This window comes from Poecilia reticulata, chromosome 6 (assembly GCF_904066995.2).
Source record: "Poecilia reticulata chromosome 6, P_reticulata-male-v2, whole genome shotgun sequence".
In the NCBI taxonomy this organism is placed as follows: domain Eukaryota; kingdom Metazoa; phylum Chordata; class Actinopteri; order Cyprinodontiformes; family Poeciliidae; genus Poecilia; species Poecilia reticulata.
The window spans coordinates 17,917,687-17,936,779 of NC_088835.1; the positions used below are offsets into that span (position 1 = coordinate 17,917,687).

General features: G+C 40.9%; 2 protein-coding genes across 3 annotated transcripts; one reads left to right on the top strand and one right to left on the bottom strand.

Annotated features, from left to right (window-relative positions):
* The first annotated feature begins 375 nt into the window (after positions 1-375).
* Positions 376-5,857, top strand: rag2 (recombination activating gene 2). Its single transcript, XM_008411504.2, has 2 exons — positions 376-2,868; positions 3,544-5,857. The coding sequence occupies exon 2, from the start codon at positions 3,558-3,560 to the stop codon at positions 5,157-5,159; it is 1,602 nt and encodes a 533-aa protein (XP_008409726.1). The 5' UTR covers positions 376-2,868; positions 3,544-3,557; the 3' UTR covers positions 5,160-5,857.
* A 191-nt stretch (positions 5,858-6,048) lies between these two features.
* Positions 6,049-13,761, bottom strand: rag1 (recombination activating 1). Of its 2 annotated transcripts, XM_008411501.2 has the most exons (4): positions 12,874-13,761; positions 11,461-11,817; positions 10,223-11,349; positions 6,049-9,426 (listed from the first exon to the last, which is right to left on the bottom strand). In XM_008411501.2, exons 2-4 carry the CDS (start codon positions 11,793-11,795, stop codon positions 7,679-7,681), a joined length of 3,210 nt encoding a protein of 1,069 aa, XP_008409723.1. In that variant the 5' UTR covers positions 11,796-11,817; positions 12,874-13,761; the 3' UTR covers positions 6,049-7,678. The 2 variants fall into 2 exon arrangements, with proteins under 2 accessions (XP_008409723.1, XP_081464183.1); XM_081608057.1 differs by lacking the exon at positions 12,874-13,761 and having other exon boundaries at positions 11,461-12,863.
* Positions 13,762-19,093: the final 5,332 nt, after the last annotated feature.

A 19,093-nucleotide genomic window follows, 5' to 3' on the forward strand; every position in this document is an offset into this window, starting at 1 on the left:
ATGTTGACACTGTAAACATGAGCAAAGCCAAGGCTTTTAAGTTTTGTATCAAAAAGACTGAAGCACAAGAAGCACAAGAATAAAAAAATAACATGTTTAAACACGTATAATGTTCATTGCAGTTTTAAAACATATTAACATTTATTTTTTTTACAACTGAAGCTTGCGAATGCAAATAAGAATGCATTCTAACCGTGTTTACATTTTGTCACATAAAATGTGTTAAAAGGCTAAAGGAAATTAGAGCATGATTTTGAATTTTAAAGAAAGCAATACAAGTTTTTTGCATAAACCCATCCATCCATCCATCCATCCATCCATTTTCTTCCGCTTATCCGGGGTTGAGTCGGGTCGCGGGGGCAGCATAAACAAAAATCTAAAAAAAAAAAAGGTTGTGAATATTTGTGTTCTGTCTAACTCAATACTTTGTAGAGCCACCTTTCTGAAAAAAAAAACAGCTCAAGTCTTTTGTGGTGTATCACCTATACACATGTTGACTGATGTTATTATCTTTCATTATTTGCAAGGAGAACATCTATGGACATCATTTTAAAGTTCTTTTAGCTTTTTCCCAAATGTATTTAAATCTGGACTTTGCCATTTAAGCAAGTCAATCTAGACCATGCCATTGTGGAAAATGTGGAAAAGCTTTATCAATGCTTTTCTGCAAGGCACAGTATGGATGTGAAAAATACCAGTATGATTAGTTTTGAATCTGCTTTTATCTCTCACCCTCAAAATGCTTACATCTAAGTCAATGGGCGCATCAAAAAAAAAAAAAGCCAAACAATTTAATGATTGTAATATTTATCAGATGAAGATACCATACTGCAGCACACCATATTAACCAGCAGGGGATGGTACTACCACTGTCACTTAGTAACAATTACCAAAAGAGGAGCAATTATCACAACATTAAATAGTGATGAACACCATGGCACAGCCATTGTCAGAACATCTGAGCTGTCCCCACGTCATCAATCAAAAAGCAAACCTCAGGGTAGCAGCAGGCAGGTAGTGATACATTAAAATGGACAGAAACAGGTGCTGCCGTAGATTCTAATTACTTTGTTCTATCAATTATGTGCAAATCTTTGCATGAGCCCAGAGTCTGCCACACACCGCTGGGCCTCCTACGCTCTCTGCACCAGCCCAGCTGCAAGCTGCATGCCAGGCAGACTTTTCAATTGTGTGGATGCCTTCTGGTGACTAAATAGGTTTATTTTTCCAAGGGTTTAAATATAGGGGGACCAGCTCTCAAAAATAAAAGGGGAATAAAGTAATACTTTGCATATCCCGCTGACATTTGTTGCATTATTTCTACTCTGGTAAAAGGAGCGGATTGTTTCTTCTTCCACTCAACCCTGCGAGCACCGGTTTAAACACACAGGTGCACTGCTGTTTTGTGTTTTTAAGCCGTAACGGTCTTCCAGGCACTTGAGGTTTCTGCCTTTGTTTTGCACACTCTTCAAGTTTTGTCTCAGCCACTCAGAGCTCAAAAAACATTATGCTAATGAGTGTGTAGACAGCTGCTTCCAGCATGGTTCTTCTCTGTGTTTTTTAAGGCCTGTGTTTGTCACTCATACAGAAGATTTGCTTTCTTTCAGAGGGAATTTTATGCAGAATCTGCTAGTTTCTTTTTTCTCTTACCATCCCAACATGAAGCAAAATTATGGCAAGATAAAGAATAATAGATAGGTGTATTATTGGATTATGCGATTGGCATGCTATTCAGCTGTAGATGTGTCAAAAAATTAATCGTCTTAAATTTAAAGCTTATTATTTAATTATGCAGTGTGTCTACCGTGAGAAAAATAGATGGAAGAAAGCTTTTTCAGATTGAATAAAGGAGCTTTAATTATGAAAAAGGAGGTTGTAACTCAGGCATACCTGTGACAGTACAGTTAAAACGACTCTTTGATGAAGAAGGGCTCAAGAAAAAGTCTCTTTTCACAATTTATGTGGCTCCTTAGAATACAATAAAAACTGTTTTTGCAAAAACTGCCCCATATTAAGTTCCACAACTAGCTTTAAGAGTCACTTGACATTCTCAAATGAAGTGCTATTTTAATTTAGCTAAAGAAGTCGTGTGTCCCACAATTCTGAGTACTATAATATAGAGTGAGGGGCTTTTTAAGCAGATTTCATCATCCTCCATTTTTTATATTTCAAACTTCCCACATCCTATCTTAGATTTTCTTATTTAAATTATATATATATATATATAAATATATATTTTTATTTTTTTATTTTTTTTTTTGTTACACTTTCTCTCAGGCAACACTATGAAGTACATCTTGTTAGTACTGGACTGGATCCCTTTTGTCCTCAGATCTACCTTAATTCTCTGCTACATTGCTGTGTACTTGTGGTCTTCAGCTGCTGTTGTCCACTTGTCTCAAAGTTTTATGTGTCGTGCATTCATATGTATTCCTGATTTCTTCTAATAAGGGCTGATTTGAGCTGTTATTGATTGTGGAGGCTACCCTTTCTCCTCTGATCTCAGACATTCATTAAAAACTATGGTTTTGACACAAACACATAAAAATATTATTTTTACATTTGTTGAAAATGGTTTCAAATATCCAGTTGTTCTCTTTATAATATAGATGATATACAGTTAAAGTATGGAGAACTGACAAACTGGAAGCACTCATTTGGCACACCTGCCAGCGAGCAGCAGTCACAGACTGTTAACCTCAAGATCTGGAAGTGTTTGAAAGTCAACGAAGCTTCACAATCTCAACCACTTTCTGCCTTCATCAAAGATCGGCAACAAGACCTCTTAAGCTTCTTCTTGGGGGGAAAAAAAGATTTATACTACATTAATATTGATCGTTCCCACTAGATCTCACTTCTGCTTGTAAGGTAAGCAAATAAAAATGTAATATATCATTAGGATAAGTAAAGGACTCAATTCTTGTACGTTCCCTTCTCATGGTACTGTTTAAGCTAGAAAAGAGCATTTACTTTTTGTAATCTTATTCATTGCCACTGACTAATCTCCTGAAAAGATTAATGCTTGGCTGTGAGGGGCTAACTGAAAGCTATATAGTTTAAATGTGTGGGGAAATAAAAAAAGGCAAACTCATAAAATAGAGCTGTTTATCTACTTAGTTGTCTAAAATAAATAATAAAACTGGCATTGCTTTGAAAAATAGCACGATGCATTCCAGCTCAACAGACTTTGCCTTGTTCAGAAGTAAATGTACAATTGTAGTATTAGACGTGTTGCAATGTAGTTTTTATTTAGCTACTATGTCTGCTATGAAGTATTTGAATACCACAAATATTTTGGCATTTGTACCTCAAGCAAATACCTTTATTTTTCATCGATCAAAGGAATAGACTAAAAGCCAGTCTGTAAGAAAATGTACAGTACTTGTATGTGTAATTGTTAGTATTGGAGTTACAGTAATTGTGGTTGTTCACATGAAAAAAAGAAAAACAGGAAGTAGAAATTTAAAAGCCCTCATTGAAAACAAACAACAGCTGACTGACTGACACATCGTGTTTGTGTGTTCGATTGCTGTTTTGATGCAGGCACCTGGCGGATCATGACCCTGCAAGCATTGACTCCAGTGAACTGTGCAGGCCTCCTGCAGCCTGGCTGCTCCCTGCTACAGCTGGATGGGGAAATCCTGCTGTTCGGCCAGAAAGGCTGGCCAAAGCGTTCATGTCCGACAGGAGTCTTTGGTGTCAGGATCAAACATAGCGAGATGAAGCTGAGGGCCATATCCTTCTCTAACGACTCGTGTTATCTCCCTCCGTTGCGCTGTCCAGCCGTCTGCCGCCTCGACCCCTACGACGGACTCCCAGAGAGTTATCTCATCCACGGAGGCCGCACCCCTAACAATGAGATCTCATCAAGCTTGTACCTGCTTACTATGGATAGTCGAGGTTGTAATCGCAAACTAACGCTCAAGTGCAAAGAGAAAGAGCTGGTGGGGGAAGTGCCAGGGGCCCGATATGGCCACGCAATGAGCATCGTGCAAAGCCGTGGGAAGACAGCCTGTGTGATGTTTGGGGGCAGGTCCTACATGCCTGCAGGAGAGCGGACCACAGAAAGATGGAACAGTGTTGTTGACTGTCCCCCTCAGGTTTTCCTTTTTGATCTTGAGTTCGGGTGCTCCTCGGCTCACACTTTGCCTGAGCTCAGTGACGGACAGTCCTTTCACGTAGCTATTGCCAGGGAGGACAGCGTGTACTTTATTGGAGGCCATTCTATCACCTCTGACTCACGTCCTCCTCGTCTGTTCCGCCTTCGTGTGGAACTCCTGCAAGGAAGCCCTTTGCTTTCCTGCGAGACCCTAGACTTTGGCTTGTCCATCTCTAGTGCCCTCGTTACACGCACGGGTCCTGGTCATAAATATATTGTGTTAGGCGGATACCAGTCTGACTCCCAAAAGAGAATGGAGTGCAACACGGTCATTCTGGATGAGAAGGGGATCCACATCGAGCACCTAGAACCTCCCAAGTGGACTCAAGATATCATCCATAGTCGCACGTGGTTTGGAGGCAGTGCTGGAGACGGCTGCCTCCTGTTGGCTGTTCCCTCCGAAGGGAGACCATCCCAGCCTGACGTGCATTACTTCTATCATGTCCGCTTCCAACAAGAGAAGGAATCCAACGAGGAAGAAGGGACCCAGGCATGCAGCCAAGAGTCAACAGATTACGACAACTCCACTCCGCTTGAGGACTCTGAGGAGCTCTACTTTGGTCGTGAGCCACATGAGCTGGAAAACAGCAGCGATGATGAGGCAGACACTTACAACGAGGAGGATGAGGAGGATGAATCACAAACTGGTTACTGGATCAAATGCTGCCTTGGCTGTCAGGTGGACCCCAACACATGGGAGCCATTATACTCCACAGAGCTCCACCGCCCAGCCATGATTTTCTGCTCGAAAGGGGAGGAGGGACACTGGGTCCATGCTCAGTGCATGGAGCTGTCTGAGACCCTGTTAGTCAAACTATCTCAGGGAAGCAAAAAGTACTTCTGTTTAGGTCACGGAGGCCTGCCTTACCAGGAGATGACCCCACCACGACAGATCATTCCAGTGAAGCGCACCCCAATGAAAGTGAAGGAGAGAAATGGGCCCCTGATGTTCAAAATGTCCCCAGCCAAAAAAAGCTTTTTCAAGAGACTTTTTGATTGAGTTCCATTTCCTTTATGATAGTTGTGGAAGCGTCAATCTGTGTTAAACACGCTCGCCTTGGAATAGAAAATAATTGTACAAGATCTGTACTTTCAAGAGACCTCCCTGAATACATTGAGAAATACAAGATGTTCTGTTTCAATTTTAACATTTTTTTGCAAATTTTTAAATGAAATGAATTACCACAGATTTTACTTTTCATTGGTTTTTAAGGCCCTTCTAATTATATTAACCATAAATTCCCTGTTGAAAGTTGCAATCTCTTATTAAAATGTAACAAAAAAAATGTGTGATGAAAATAAAAATTTAATAAAGATGCATTTTGTGACTTTGAATTGTGTATTTTGACTTTTTACTTCAATAATAGTGTGTGAAGTAAAAAGTTCCCAGTGTCTCATTGACGCTGGGAAGTAAATAATTGATTCTTAAACTCTGGTGAAAGGGGATATAAATTTATCTTTTATTCAGTAAGAATGGTCTCATACAAAAAAAATATATATTGCTTCAGTTCTTAGTGAATTTTGGAGAGGTTTTCACTTTCTTCACTATCCGCTTGGCAAGATAAACATGTGTGTCATACATGAGAAAAGTTATTCAAATGCATGAACTTTTCAGTAATATCCTAACTTAACTTAATTTAACTAAGATGTTTGACAGACATTAAAAGTTAAAAATCCTATTTAAAAATATACACCATATCTACATTATTTTTTAGATATTTGATATTATAAAACTATGTTTTATAATATCAATTAATATCTGTGTATTTCATAATTGTGTTGTCATTTCTTCGCCAACACTGGATTCTTTAAATTCTACTCTAGAGTAAAACAAGTGCTTCTATAGTCATTGAAGAAAATTCAATGAAATGAAATCATTGGTAATGAGGTCAAGTATTGTCTTTATTTATTTATTTATTGATCTTGAAAACAAAAACAACAATCTCCATTGTGCACAAAAATACCTTTTCAGTAAGACATTGCTTATGAGGCTGAGTGACAGCACAGGAAAATCTGAACAAAACAGCACAGCTGTAGTGTAATATTTTGATTCTCTTTGAAGATCACCAGAGAAACCTGCTCATAGTTCACCTGAGTGTATGTTTAGTGTAGGACTGAAAGCGTAAAATGAGGAAAAACACGACAAAACAGAACAAGTGAAATTTGGTGAATCATCCATCATCCATTACTTTGGAAATGCAATTCATTATTGCAAAAAAAAAAACATACATGCAGCAATTTTCAATGTAATGCTCTCTAAAAAATGATGTTATTGCAGAGCTCTGACAACTTTCCGATGAAATGTGAATATTTCATGGCATTTGTACGGTTAAACATATAGCAGTAAAACAAAATCAAACATTCAATCAAGAAAGAAAGAGAAAATTGCCTGTCACAATTCAAAATACCGTGGGCAGAAAAAGACAATATAATCAATCAATCAAACAAATAAAGTTGCCAACAAATTAGACTTTCTGGTCCTGCCCATCTCTCTTCTCTGTCAACAGTGGCAGTGAAGAAATACTGAAGGAGAAAAAGAACCAGGTCATAAACAAAAGTGAAGAAAAATCCCTGCTTGCTGGAGAGTCCATGGGGTATTAGGCTCTCTAATGGACCACACTATATTCTTATGATATCAACAAAAAGGTCAGTATATGCTTCATTTTATGAGAAGAATTCGAATAACTATCATCTATCCTCTGCTGTGCAAGGCCTAAAAGAGATAAAAAATTGCTTCAAAGTGACCCAGCATCTATTTTGGCCCCTGAGGACCCTACGATAAAGCACTAAAGTCATCTTTTTCAGAGGGCACTCATGAAACAAAGAACATTTAGGGCCCTGTGATTGCATTTTCCTTTGGCTAAAATGATATATTAATACAGTAGCCACAAATGTGGTCTTTTTTAACACAATTTTAGTCCATGACTTACAGCTCTTTCATCTGCTTCCATAAATATCCCCCTGTATAAATTCATAAATGTGTCATATCCTTGCAATACAATAAAATGTGCCATATTTCACAGACAGCAAAGATTTAAAAAAAAAAGTGGGAGGAAAAGCAAAGAAAAGAAACTTGTGTGTTATGTTTACAGTGAGTTCCTCAGTTATTTCTGAAATGCAGGAACAGGCAGTAAACCAAACATAGCAGTTCAAATATGTCTATGTTTAAAACATAAAAACCAAATATTCATGAGAAACTGTATTATTTTTGCATAGAATTCAAAAGTACTGATGATTTTAAGTGCAAAATGTTGTTTCCTCAAGAAAATGTCTTTTGTTTCATCTAACAAAAGATATCAACGACTCTAACAATCACAATCAAAAACAATCCAATCTAAAAAATGTAATCAAATGCCAAAATATGTACAAAGTATTCTTTGTACATATATAAACCTACTCCATTTCTGTTGTGCTTGAAATATCAATAAGTATTTAAAGTGAGAAAACATAAACGTTGAGGTAATTGGCAGATTACAGACTCTTAAAATAAATCAATCATGGAGATAGAACTAACAGAAATCAAAACCCGGTTATTTCTGGAGTCAAATCTTCATCATCCTGGACCTCTTCTGGATCTATTGTTGCCTGGAAAGCTTTAGCAGAGTCTTTGTGAGCCTCCATAAACTTCTGCAAGTACTTTGAGGTGTAGAGCCAGTGGTGTTTTAGCACGTCTTCCAGCTCAAAGGCCTTGGACTGACGCGCATTCATCTTCCTGAAACGCCTGAACAGTTTGTTTGCCGACTCGTTCCCCTCGCTGGCCCATGCTCCAATAGATCCATCTCTCTCTATGATTTCAGGCACGTGGGCCAGGGTCTTGTGCAGGTAATTGGTTATTTTTCCATTGTACCTGTACTTGAAGGTAGCGGAGAGCAGGTCGGCAAAGCGCTGGGAGTTAAAACTGTAGCGGCACAGCTGGTCAGGGCACTCCTTGGCTGGACAGGTGGCACGCCACACAGGTTTCATCTGGAGGTAGAGCCTCATGAGTTCCCTCAGCACCTCTCTCCTCTCCTCTGAGGGCACCAGTTCGCAAACCACCTCGGTAGCCTCCATGGTCATTAACCTTCGGGCAAAGTTCCCATTCATCCTCATCACTGGCTTAAGCTTCATCTTCTTCCTCAGCTGTTTATCCAAGGCCGCCCTCCAGCTGCGCCGTTCCTCTCTGCTGGGGTTGGGGTTTTTAAACACTTCTCCAATTTCATCTTGGAAGATTTTGTAGAATTCAGTGGCATTGCCTATGTCGCAGTGCAGTGCATCTAGCGTGGGCTGGGTCTCCAGAAAGGGCTTGGCCGAGACTCCTTTGACTCTGTCTCGTAGCTCATCTGCGGACTCAGAAAAGGGGTTGGATCTCCATATTTCATAACGTTCCAGATTCTCATCATGGCTGCGGGTGATGGAGTGTAACACCATGTTTTGAGCAGCCTCTGCTCGACTGGAGTCACACAAAGTACAGACATACGTAGATCCCGATGCTTCCAGGCCCTCCATTTCACGCACCATCTTTTCATCATACCCTGTGCCCCTGAAGTGGAAGCGAAAGGAGCGTGGCATGCCGCCCATAGATAGAATGAGCCTGCTCTCTTTCATCGCATTTCGCTCTGCAACTATGGGCCCCAAAACAGCAGTGAGAGTCTCGTGGTCTGACTCATCCACAAACATAAGGCAAAGGGGCTTACAGGATAGTTCAGAATTGGGCTTTGGCTCTGTAAAAATTGTGACCTCCTCCTGTTCATCTTCAGCCTGGATAGAGACAGACATAACAGTGAAAGAGAAGCGGACAGCCTTCTCAGGAACAGCTGGTCCTCCACCATGCTTTTCACTAACATCACCCATGCCATCGCAGCACTCCTTGATCATGACTCTAAAGCCCAAGGTGCAAGCACTATCTTCCATTCCAGTGTCTCTCAGACCCTCCATGATGTCCTCCTCAAGGTCCTTCAGTGCTGCAACAAGAGCCACATCGTAGCGAAAGCGCCGGGTGATGGTGTCGGCTGGGGAGTCATCTAACGAAGATGTCCATCCTGACAGCCCATTTATGATGCCGACATTATAAGATGCGGACACGTTTTTGAGAGCTGGCTGCCATTCAAACTGGTGAAAGCCAGGAAGGAGTTCCTTTTCTGCAGCTCTAAGGGTGTGCAAGGGCTGAAAGATCTGGCGGCCACTTGTAGCTTTGACTGTACGATACATCTTATGATACTGGCTGCAGCTCAGGAATGTGTTGACCCGAATAGCCAGGCACACGGCAGGACTCAATCCAAAGCCTCTGCCTGTGGAGAGAGAAATAATGCAAGGAGAATAAGTTTGTGAGAAAGACAAAAGCAGCTAAAAATATATGAGAAAATAACAGGATTGTAGATGCACGAGTCTAACATCTTATGATTTGAAAATAAAATGCAGTCTGCCATTCGTTCAGTTATTTTCCTACGTTTGAAGTAATTTCCACGGTGATGCAGAAAGAATTGCAAATGTTCCACCTAAATGTGAACATATTATCATCAAAAGCCCACAAACACATTATTACAAGATCCAATACTTCCTATTTTCCAGATGTTAGAAAGGGACAGAGTAAAACTGGCAAAAGTGAAGCTGGCAAAAGTGATGTATTGGCTGAAGATGAAAACAGACACCAGCTGCCTTCAATTCCCCAGAGAGGAGGAATGTGCTGTCTGTGTAATTTGCAGATACAAGCGCTGCTGATGTTGTTTTGATTCTAACAACCCCTTCACAAGACTCGTTACTGTGCATTAAAGGGAGTGTGAGACTGATGGACTGACAGACAAGATGAGTGGAACCAGAGGGGGCACTGGGGATGTCTGTGTCTGTAACAGAGGTGGACAATAATGCAATGATTTTCTGATCAATTGCCAGAAAACAATTTCTCTCCCTGCAGTATTGAACTTTTCCACTCATTGTTATTTATGAGATTCATGTATTCCTCAGAGGAAGGGGGGGAGGGGTATTAATGAGCAAACACTATCATGGTTAACAGTTGGCTTTTTCTCTGCTTTTCATTGTCATTCATTGCTGCACTGACTGAGTGAAAGGCTTAAAATAACTTTTTACCTTGCATCATGGCCTCCAGCTCATCTGCCTGCCGGTGTTCATTCCCAGATCTCAGCGCGAGCAGAAACAGTGTCAAGCACACAGACTTCAGATCACCGCCTTCTTCTTTGTCTGCAAACACCTTCACCTGGCTCTTCAGATCCTTCAGTCGGTGCTTCTGGGCACGACGGGTTAAGGAGAGCAAGTGCTGGCGGGGTCTTCCTCCCTTATTGGTTAGCAGGTAACTTTGAAAATGAGATGAGTGTTTGTTTGTGCCCGGCTCCAACTCATGGTTCAGACAGTGGGCCTTGAACAAGCCTAGCTGCACGTGCTCACCACAACCTTCACAGGGACACAGCAGAGGCAGAGAGTAGAGAGTTGATAAGAAGGTTTTGGCAGGAGGGGTGAGATCATCGGGGGCACAAGAAAGGTTGCATGAAGGGCAGTGGGGTCCCAGAACGTGGGTAAATTTTATAATGCAGCTGCGGCAGAAGAGATGCCCACAGGGGGACTGAACTGGATCACAGAGCAGGTGGTCACACACCAGGCAGGTGAAAGAAATGATGAAATCCGCAGGGAGCTTCTCTGCAATCAGTTTGGTGTTCAGGTGGTCATTTTGGCAGTGTGTGATATTCTTTACCCACTGTTCTCTCTGGATAACATTTTTTTTCCAGGCCCTCAGCACAGGGCTGTGGCGGTCTCCAAAGGGTCTAAGGGCTCGCTTCTCACCGACAGCAATGGTGTCACTGTGATCCCACCTGGCTCTTTTGGCCAAACTCTGGACTTTAGGAACAACCTTCCTCCTCTTTCTTCCAGTCCTTTGAAATGATGACTTTTTGGGGGAGCACAGGTAGCAGTGGGAGGCGTGGGGCTTCCACTCTGGGACTTTTGTTCTAGTGAAGCTGCAGACCCCTCCTCCTCGTATGGCGGCAAGCCAGCAGCGATGGCAGAAGGAAAGAGGGTGGATGGATTCTGCGTCCTCCGTCACATCCACCTTGAATACTTTCAGAAGGATGTCTGGCCAGCTCGTAAACTTGCAGCCCATTTTGCGGAGCACACACTTGCTTGCGTCGTCCAGATCACCATGGACATCATGCACGGGTCCTTTGACCTTCCTCAGGACCATTCCACAGATGCGGCACAGGCACCTACATGGAAAAAAAACAACAACAAAAAACAGTGTCATCATCTCTGAAAGAAAGAAAAGAGCAATATTATGTGATCATAGAATTTTTTTTTTTTTTTTCATAGCTGATCACCTGAGATGGTTCATGTGGGTGTCCATTTCCTGCAGTTTCATATCGACTCTCTTGCCAGCGCCCTCCACATTTTCTTTGCTTTTTCCCCCAAGGCACAATTTCATAACACTCGCCAGTCCCCCTCCATGATCTGCTTCTATATTTGGAGCGGTAGGAGGTGAGTTCCCTAATGAAGCTCCAATCTCGGTCTGTGTCTCACTCGGCAGAGGTGCCTTCTCCATAGATTTCACCCTAAACAGCTTAAACTTCCACTGAGAATACTTAGAGTGGGGATGCTGGAGCTCAGCAGGCATGAAGGATCTGGGACCATCTGTCTCTGGGCTCTCTGCTGCCATGATGAGAATTAGATGTTGGACCCTGGAGAGGAGTAGGGAGGAGAGAGAAAAGGGGAGATTCATGTGATGTACTGCAAAAGTATTAAAATAATTCCAACAGTCCATGAGATAATGGATACAGAGAAGACTGGATAGTTCAAATCCCCCATTAGGACTTAAAATTGGTGTGTTCTCAGAGCTGAGCCCTAGACACAACCTAAGAGCCTCACTTGATTCTCAATGAATTTATACACTGCAAACCCTGAAATCCCATTGAGCAGCCAGAGCCTCGACCTCGACTGCTGTATTATATCATAAGTGGCATTTGGATCTTCTGTAAAATGCATGAGCACAGCATTGGAGGATCAATACAACACCAAAATGTTCATATCTCTCCACTCTTGAAACCCATCATTCCCAGAGAGGCTGCATCTTCTTTTCTTTTTCTTTTTTTTTTCTCTTTGACACAGCAAGTTTTCTAAATGGACAGCCTTATTTCTGCAAAGCTGTCAGTCATCTCTGTTTGTCATTTTCTTGGCTGTGAGGAGAATTGGAGCTCTGGGAGACTTCAACTGACATTTTAAATGCTGCTTGAAAAAAAAAATCAGGGCAAACCTATCGCACAATACCTAGATATTGACCAAGTAGAAGCAGAAAAGAAAACAAGAAAGCATCACATTGAATAAACATCAAGAGAAGACATATTCGAAGCATAGCTTTAAACTGTTTAGAAATTGTATTTCAGCCCCACCAAGTAGTTTTATGACACTATACAGGTAAGATCTATGGCATTGCGGCTCTAATAGACCTTCTGTTGTCTCCTTCCATATAAAATCCATGTTCTATTACCAGTTCTGACAAAAAAGGCAGTCAAACAATCTTAGAAACTACCAGAGTCTTACCATTTCACTCCGATAGCAGACACACTGTAGAATCCTCTGTCTATCCATCTTTTAGTGCTCACTGTGTGTTTTCTCCCTTGGAGGCTTAAATCTGTCAGACTACTCCATTTCCTAGATCTATGTCTGCTTCACGGGCTGAACCCTCATCTAAGACAAACAGCTGAGCCTGTATGCATGTGTATCAGCTGGGCTCTTACCTTGTTTTTCAGTCTCAGCTGGCATCGGCTCCCCTGGGGGCTCTTTCTGCATGGGAGCACAAGGAAAGCCCTGGAGCCAGGCCCCTTTTCACGGTGCGCACAATAAACTGTATTTGTGTTGGAGAGTCTGTCACAGTTTGGAGTTGTGGCTTCACACAGTGGGATTGCTCCATACCATGCTGTATTTATACCCGTCCTGTGATGGAATCCCAACAGTCAACCCTTGCCACCTGATACAAGCAGCTGACAAAAAAAAAAAAAAAAAACAAGGTCGACCCCAAAGAGCAGTTGGAACTGCTGCAGGCAGAATCCAACGGCATACCCCAAACAAACTGCTTTTTACCACAACACACTGATCCTGTGTTCCTCAAATCCATCTGCAGGTTCACCTCATCCAGGTGGCTTCACTGCAACAGAGAGACTGTTAAACAACAGAAGGCGAAAAGACAGAGAAAAACAGCAGATCGTGCAAGGACTGATCAACAAGAAAGAAAACTGTGCATTTTAAGAGAAAGAATATTTCTTTATAGTTTGTCATATCACAACTACATTTATCCATGTATTTCATTAAAAATGACTGTGACAGGCTCAAAGAATGAGTATATAGTGGAAAGAAAAAGTTATGTGATTTCAAATACCTTCTCACAACAAAACTGGAAAAAGTTTTCTTTCATAATTATCAAAACCTTCTGTTGCTGCCAGGTTGTCAAAATATATCTCTGCCATCTTTGCACAAAACATTTCAATCGCTGTCATACTGGATGGAGAGCATCTGAGGAAAACCGGTTTGAAGCTGCAAAAATACTTTAAACTGTAGTGGAGGTTTCTGCAGAAAATATCTGTTCCCAGATGATCTCTATAACACAAAAACTGAGACGTTATGCACAAAATTGGTAGTTTCGGTAGGTTTGAATAACCGTGAAAGACACACTTTTCTGATTACATGGTTTTTTTAAACCATGTAACATTTTCCCTCCTCTTCATTTGTGTTATTTTGTTTTCATCGTGTTCCATTTTTATCGAAATACGTTGAAGATGTTTGGGCTTTTTGATTGCACATTTGGTAGCACTGTTGTCTTGCATCAAGAAGGTCCACTATTCAAATTGTGCCCTTGGTTCTTTCTGAATGGAGTGCACATCTTCTTCTCGTGATTCTTAGGTTAATTGTCCTCTGAAAAACTCCCCTCAATTATGAGTTTGTGTATGAATGGTTGTTTATACTGTGTGATGGACTGGCAAACCTTCCAGCAGGATTTACTTGTCTCTCATCCACTGAGGATACAATGTTCTACTTTGTGTTTGCATTTTACAGAAATTACCAACACAGCACTTTAATATTTGTGGTTGTAATATCATAAAATGCGAAAGAGGCAAGAACACCTTTTGCAATGATTATGCGAGAAAAACCTCAAATTACACATTAACTGACAGGTAAAACAGGAAGTTACATTTAGTTATAGCAAAATAAACAATTTCATAATTTCATCACAAAAATATGACATTACAGTCATTCTACTGTTAAAAGGAAAAAAGAGGGTACAACAGTGACTCATTATGCAGAATAAAAAATCTGATTGTTCATTTGACACTTACTATTTTTGCAAATTAGTTTTTCAGACTAAACATGCAGTAAAGAAGCAAGACATTTAAGAAACCATCCATGTATGTTCAATTTTTCTTCAATGGCTCATAGTTGCATATTTTAATAATCACTTTGCATCCTGCATTTAGCTCCCAATTTGTAACAAGTTTAGATTATACAGTATCATTTGTTGTGGCATCCCAGCAGGTATGCAGAGTATTTGCCCAAGATCATTCTTGTTTCTAATTATCCAGGGGATTAATCTGATGTACTCTCCACAGGAGCCTGTTACTGTTGCTTTGGATTTGCCATCCAAGTCATTAGATACACAGTCAGTGGGCACCAAACAACAGTTGGGTCTTTCCCAGCCTTGTCAGCCTAACAGGGGAGCAGGATGAATACTGGCAGGCCTTGCATCTTCCATTTGGTGCATATGCCCGAATGTGACCTTCGACGGCAGAATCTGTTTTCATTTTTCTATTTCTTTCTTCCTTTTTTCTTTTTGACAAGAGGATCTATTCCAGGAAGAAGTTTACAAGCACAGTCAGTGCTGTTTTCGGGGCACATCCAAATCCGTCACACTGAGCAGAGAGATCTAAGGTGTGCAAAGCATGATTCATTATCCAAGAACAAACAAATGATGGATTATAGCAAGATGCTCCAGACCTATTTATAGTTGATAGTTAGATTTATGATAGCCAAGTAGCCACATGATTTCAAGGTAAACGACACACCTAGCTCTGTGGCAGACAGAGACAAAGCTGCAGATGTCTGCCTGACAAACAAGCAGTGACCCCCAGAGACCCTTATCTCTCTGCGCCTGCTAATTGACTTGTTATTGATCAACTCAAAGGCAGTCTGATTTATGAGGAAGACGACTTGTGGAGACAGCCACCTGGCATGGAGGGGAGTGTTATGAATGTGGGAAGCAAACCCCAGGGAGACCACAAGCTGCAGTTTAGGAGAACATAGACAAGTTTGAAATGTGCAACTGACGACTCACACTTGGAGTGTGTGTGTGCGTGAGTGTATGTGTGTCCTAGCATTTTTCACCTTATATGGCACGTTTTTTCCAACATACACCATGTTGTGAGGACCCACTGCTCCTCATGGGGCCTAAAGCCTGGGCCCCATAAGAAGAAGTGCTCTTCGTCATACGGTTAAATTTAGGGCTAAGTTGGGAATTTAATATATGTTAGGTTTAAGTTTAGGCATAACTTAAGTTTGAGTTATGTTTAGTGTCAGGGTTAGGCTATAGAAATGAAAGAAAAATAAATGGAAGTCAATCTAAAGTCATTGTTATAATTTAAATATTTATATATTTTTCCACTGATGAACAGAGAAAACAAAAAAAATTGTAAGCATAAACCATCTCTGGTCAGTGGGGTCACCTTCCCCTGTCCTACTTGTCCTCCAGTCTATGCAGCATGGACTCATAAGAGGCAATATCCACCACGGCATCTGTCCATTCTTTCATCTTGGGGAACAGGGTTGAATCAGATGTAGAGGTTTAATCAGAGTTAGGTCTTAAAACATTAAAGGTTTTCAACATCTTACTGAACCCAGTTCAATCCTCATGGGAGGAGTAAAGCACAGCTGGAGACTCATCAAGACGTGGCCTCAACATAAATTGACAGGTATGGAAAGGAGAGCATTAATCACAGAAGACATAGATGTCTCTGCAGCTCTTACAAAATTACTAAGACGGGAGGACTGTCCACAGAATAACTGTTAGTCATGTGCTAACAATTATACTGTTAACCTTCATCCCTTACTTTGGTTTTGTATCTAGATCTCTTCAGATTGGGACTTTTTCTGCTTTTGTTTGTTCTGTTGCTTAGGTGACTAACCTTTTTGTTTCAAGGTTATTTCTGTTATTCTTGATCTGTTATTTGATTGGTTGCTTTAGATTATCATTATCTTTGTATTTTAATTCAATGGGCTTGTGCGTCATCTTTTAAATCACTCTGTATTGGTTTAAGTCCTAATTGGTCATTTTCCGATCCTGAGTTCAGTTCATCACCAAACTGCACTGCCTTTACTCATTATACTCACCTGGTCCCCAATCATTTTCTCTGACTTATAAGTCAGTATGTTGTGCAGTTGTTTTGCTCTTTACTTTTTCTTAATCAGACCTTCTCCACTACCTTCTCCTCTACATCCTTCAAATGGGCTAATTACATTATGCAAACATGTATGCCAATCTCATCTTTTTTTATATTACAATTATTTTTTAGAGTTTTTTTATTTTTTACATTTTTTTATTTTTCAAAACCTTGGGTGAATTTAATACTTTTCCAACTAACTGAGATGGAGAAGGATACAGAGAGTCCAGCTTCTGTTTTTGTCAGCCTGTGCCAGTGTGTAGGTTATTATGATAAAGATAAAGATCAAATAAATATAAAGTAGTCCCACTAATCCATCCTTGAGAGATTTCGTAGTTGTTAGAGTCAGATAGGTGTGTGTGTGTATGGGGGAGGGTGCTCAGGGTGCGTGCGTGTGCGTGCTTGTGTGTATGTGTGTGCGTGTGTGGGGGTGTGTGCGTGGGTGTGTGTGTGTGTGTGTGTAAAACAAAGAGACAGATCAAATAGGACATGGGAGAGAGGGTGGTGAAAGACAAAGGAGAGGGATATGGTAGTGATCGTTTGTAAAGGAGTTCCACAGGATAACAGGCTTAGTTCAGAACAGAGAGCACAAAGGGGCTTAGGCTGATTGCAGGCTGTGACAAGGAAAGAGGGGAAAGAGATCAAGCCCTCCAGGCAGAACTGTGCAAGTCACAGATCCAAAAACGGTTCTCAGACAGCTCCTGTCGCTCCAGCAGCTTATGAAAATATGTCAATAGCAGAAGCAGACAATGAACGAATTCCTTAGTTGTGCTGGTATCTCCCTCAGAAGAAATAAAAATGTCAGCACTGTCTAGGTTTGAATAGGCCGACCAAAATTACACAATGATATTTCAAAATGTCACAACGGATGTGGGAATTGTACTGATTACATCTAGGGTAAAGGGGGCCTTTCACATTTGTATTTCTACTGTGTGCCACGGCAATACATTGTGCGTTTGCTATGCAAATTTTTTTTTAAACTGCAGCTTCAAAGCATGTCCAGCTGCTTCTTTGGCTTCTCCCAGATAGTACTCTGTTTGTTGCCTCTCAATGTCCACATCCTCTATCCCTCATTCAGAGACATGATTTGGTAGATTAATGTCCATGGAGGTGGATTTCAACACAGACCTGTTCATCAAAGCTTCCTGCCAAAACAACCCCTCCACACCCCACCCCCAACTTATCAAAGCCACAATTTCTCATCTCCCCATCTCACCCACACCCTATCACTTTTTTTTAAATTTGCCTCACATCTTTTCTTCTTCCAGTTTTTTAATAAACGTGGTTTTGATTTCATCAATGAGGTGTTTAATTAAAATTCCCTCCTTCTGCACTGAAGGGTTTTTGTGAGTAACCCTGAATGAAGTAGCTGTAATTGTTGTTGAGATAGATGGGGGGGAGAAAAAAAACAGCACAATATCACTGCTTGTGCGAATAATTTCAAGCACAAGCTACTTACTTCCTTTCTGCTTAATATCTTTCAAGGCCAGCAACCCAAATATTCTTTCTATTGGATATCCTATTGCAGGGATAGTAATAGTTCATTATCTGTCCTGCATTAAAAAGTTTCCCCCCAGGGCTGTGCAGTTATTTTGGTTTTGGGCCAGTTCTCTTCATCTCTGGTGAGTTAGATAATCTGAAGAACCACTTACACAACATCCACTTTGAGCATCTTCTGCTCAAATAGAAAAAATTAATATTCTTTTTAACGTTTACTGAATAGCTTTCAGATATCATTGACATGCAGAGACTGCAGGAAGAACTCTCTCACTGGCTACTGTATTGGGTATATGCATTCAGATGTGTAAAACAAACAGTGACTCAGCCCTAGACAGTGGAGAAAACTTGCTAAAGTTCAAACAAGACATCAGAATAGGGAATAAATTAGATTGACACTTTGAACATGGCCTGGTTGTTGCTGCAAGAGTGGCTGCTAAGAATATTTCATAAACGTATCTGTTGGGATTTTCAAGCACAGCCATGGCTCAGATTTACATAGAATGGTCTGGAAATGAGAAAATATGAGGCATAAAAGCACTTCTAAAGGTTAAAAGCGGGTTCAACCAGGTACTTTGAAGGTATATCTAAACAAAAGTTGCCAGCGATTGTACATTGCACAATAGCTTAACACTCCAGCCCTCTAAAAAGTTAGATCTACATCAGAGCAGACAATCCAGATGGATGCTGATCCACTCACAATAAACTGTAGAAATTAAAGCCCGAGCCTGATTCGGGAGCACTAGAGAAGAATCGGAGAATCAGGACCAGTGTATTTCATCAAAATAACAATGCTCTTTAATTCTGTGTTAATTAAATGTAGATTGTACTGATTGTAGAGCAGTCATGTTGATACCAGGGGTCCTCTGGTGACATGAAGATCGACTGTCTGAGAATGTCTCGTGTATAATCATGCATTAGTTCTATTTTCCACAAACTGTCTGGGTCTGGTTTACACAGAAGGTCTGTCAGCTGAAGGATTCCAGCTTGCAAACAACTACTTAAGATTTCAAACTCTCACAATCCCTAAAGAGAG

Bases quoted from the DNA above. Each gene is read 5' to 3' on its own strand.
- rag2 (XM_008411504.2), top strand. From the start codon at position 3,558: ATGACCCTGCAAGCATTGACTCCAGTGAACTGTGCAGGCCTCCTGCAG.
- rag1 (XM_081608057.1), bottom strand. From the start codon at position 11,900: ATGGACTGTTGGAATTATTTTAATACTTTTGCAGTACATCACATGAAT. The intron at 11,350-11,460 runs GTGATCAGCTAT...TTTTCCATGTAG, and splicing joins ACCCACATGAACCATCTCAG to GTGCCTGTGCCGCATCTGTG. The intron at 9,427-10,222 runs GTAAAAAGTTAT...CTCTCTCCACAG, and splicing joins GCTGGAGGCCATGATGCAAG to GCAGAGGCTTTGGATTGAGT.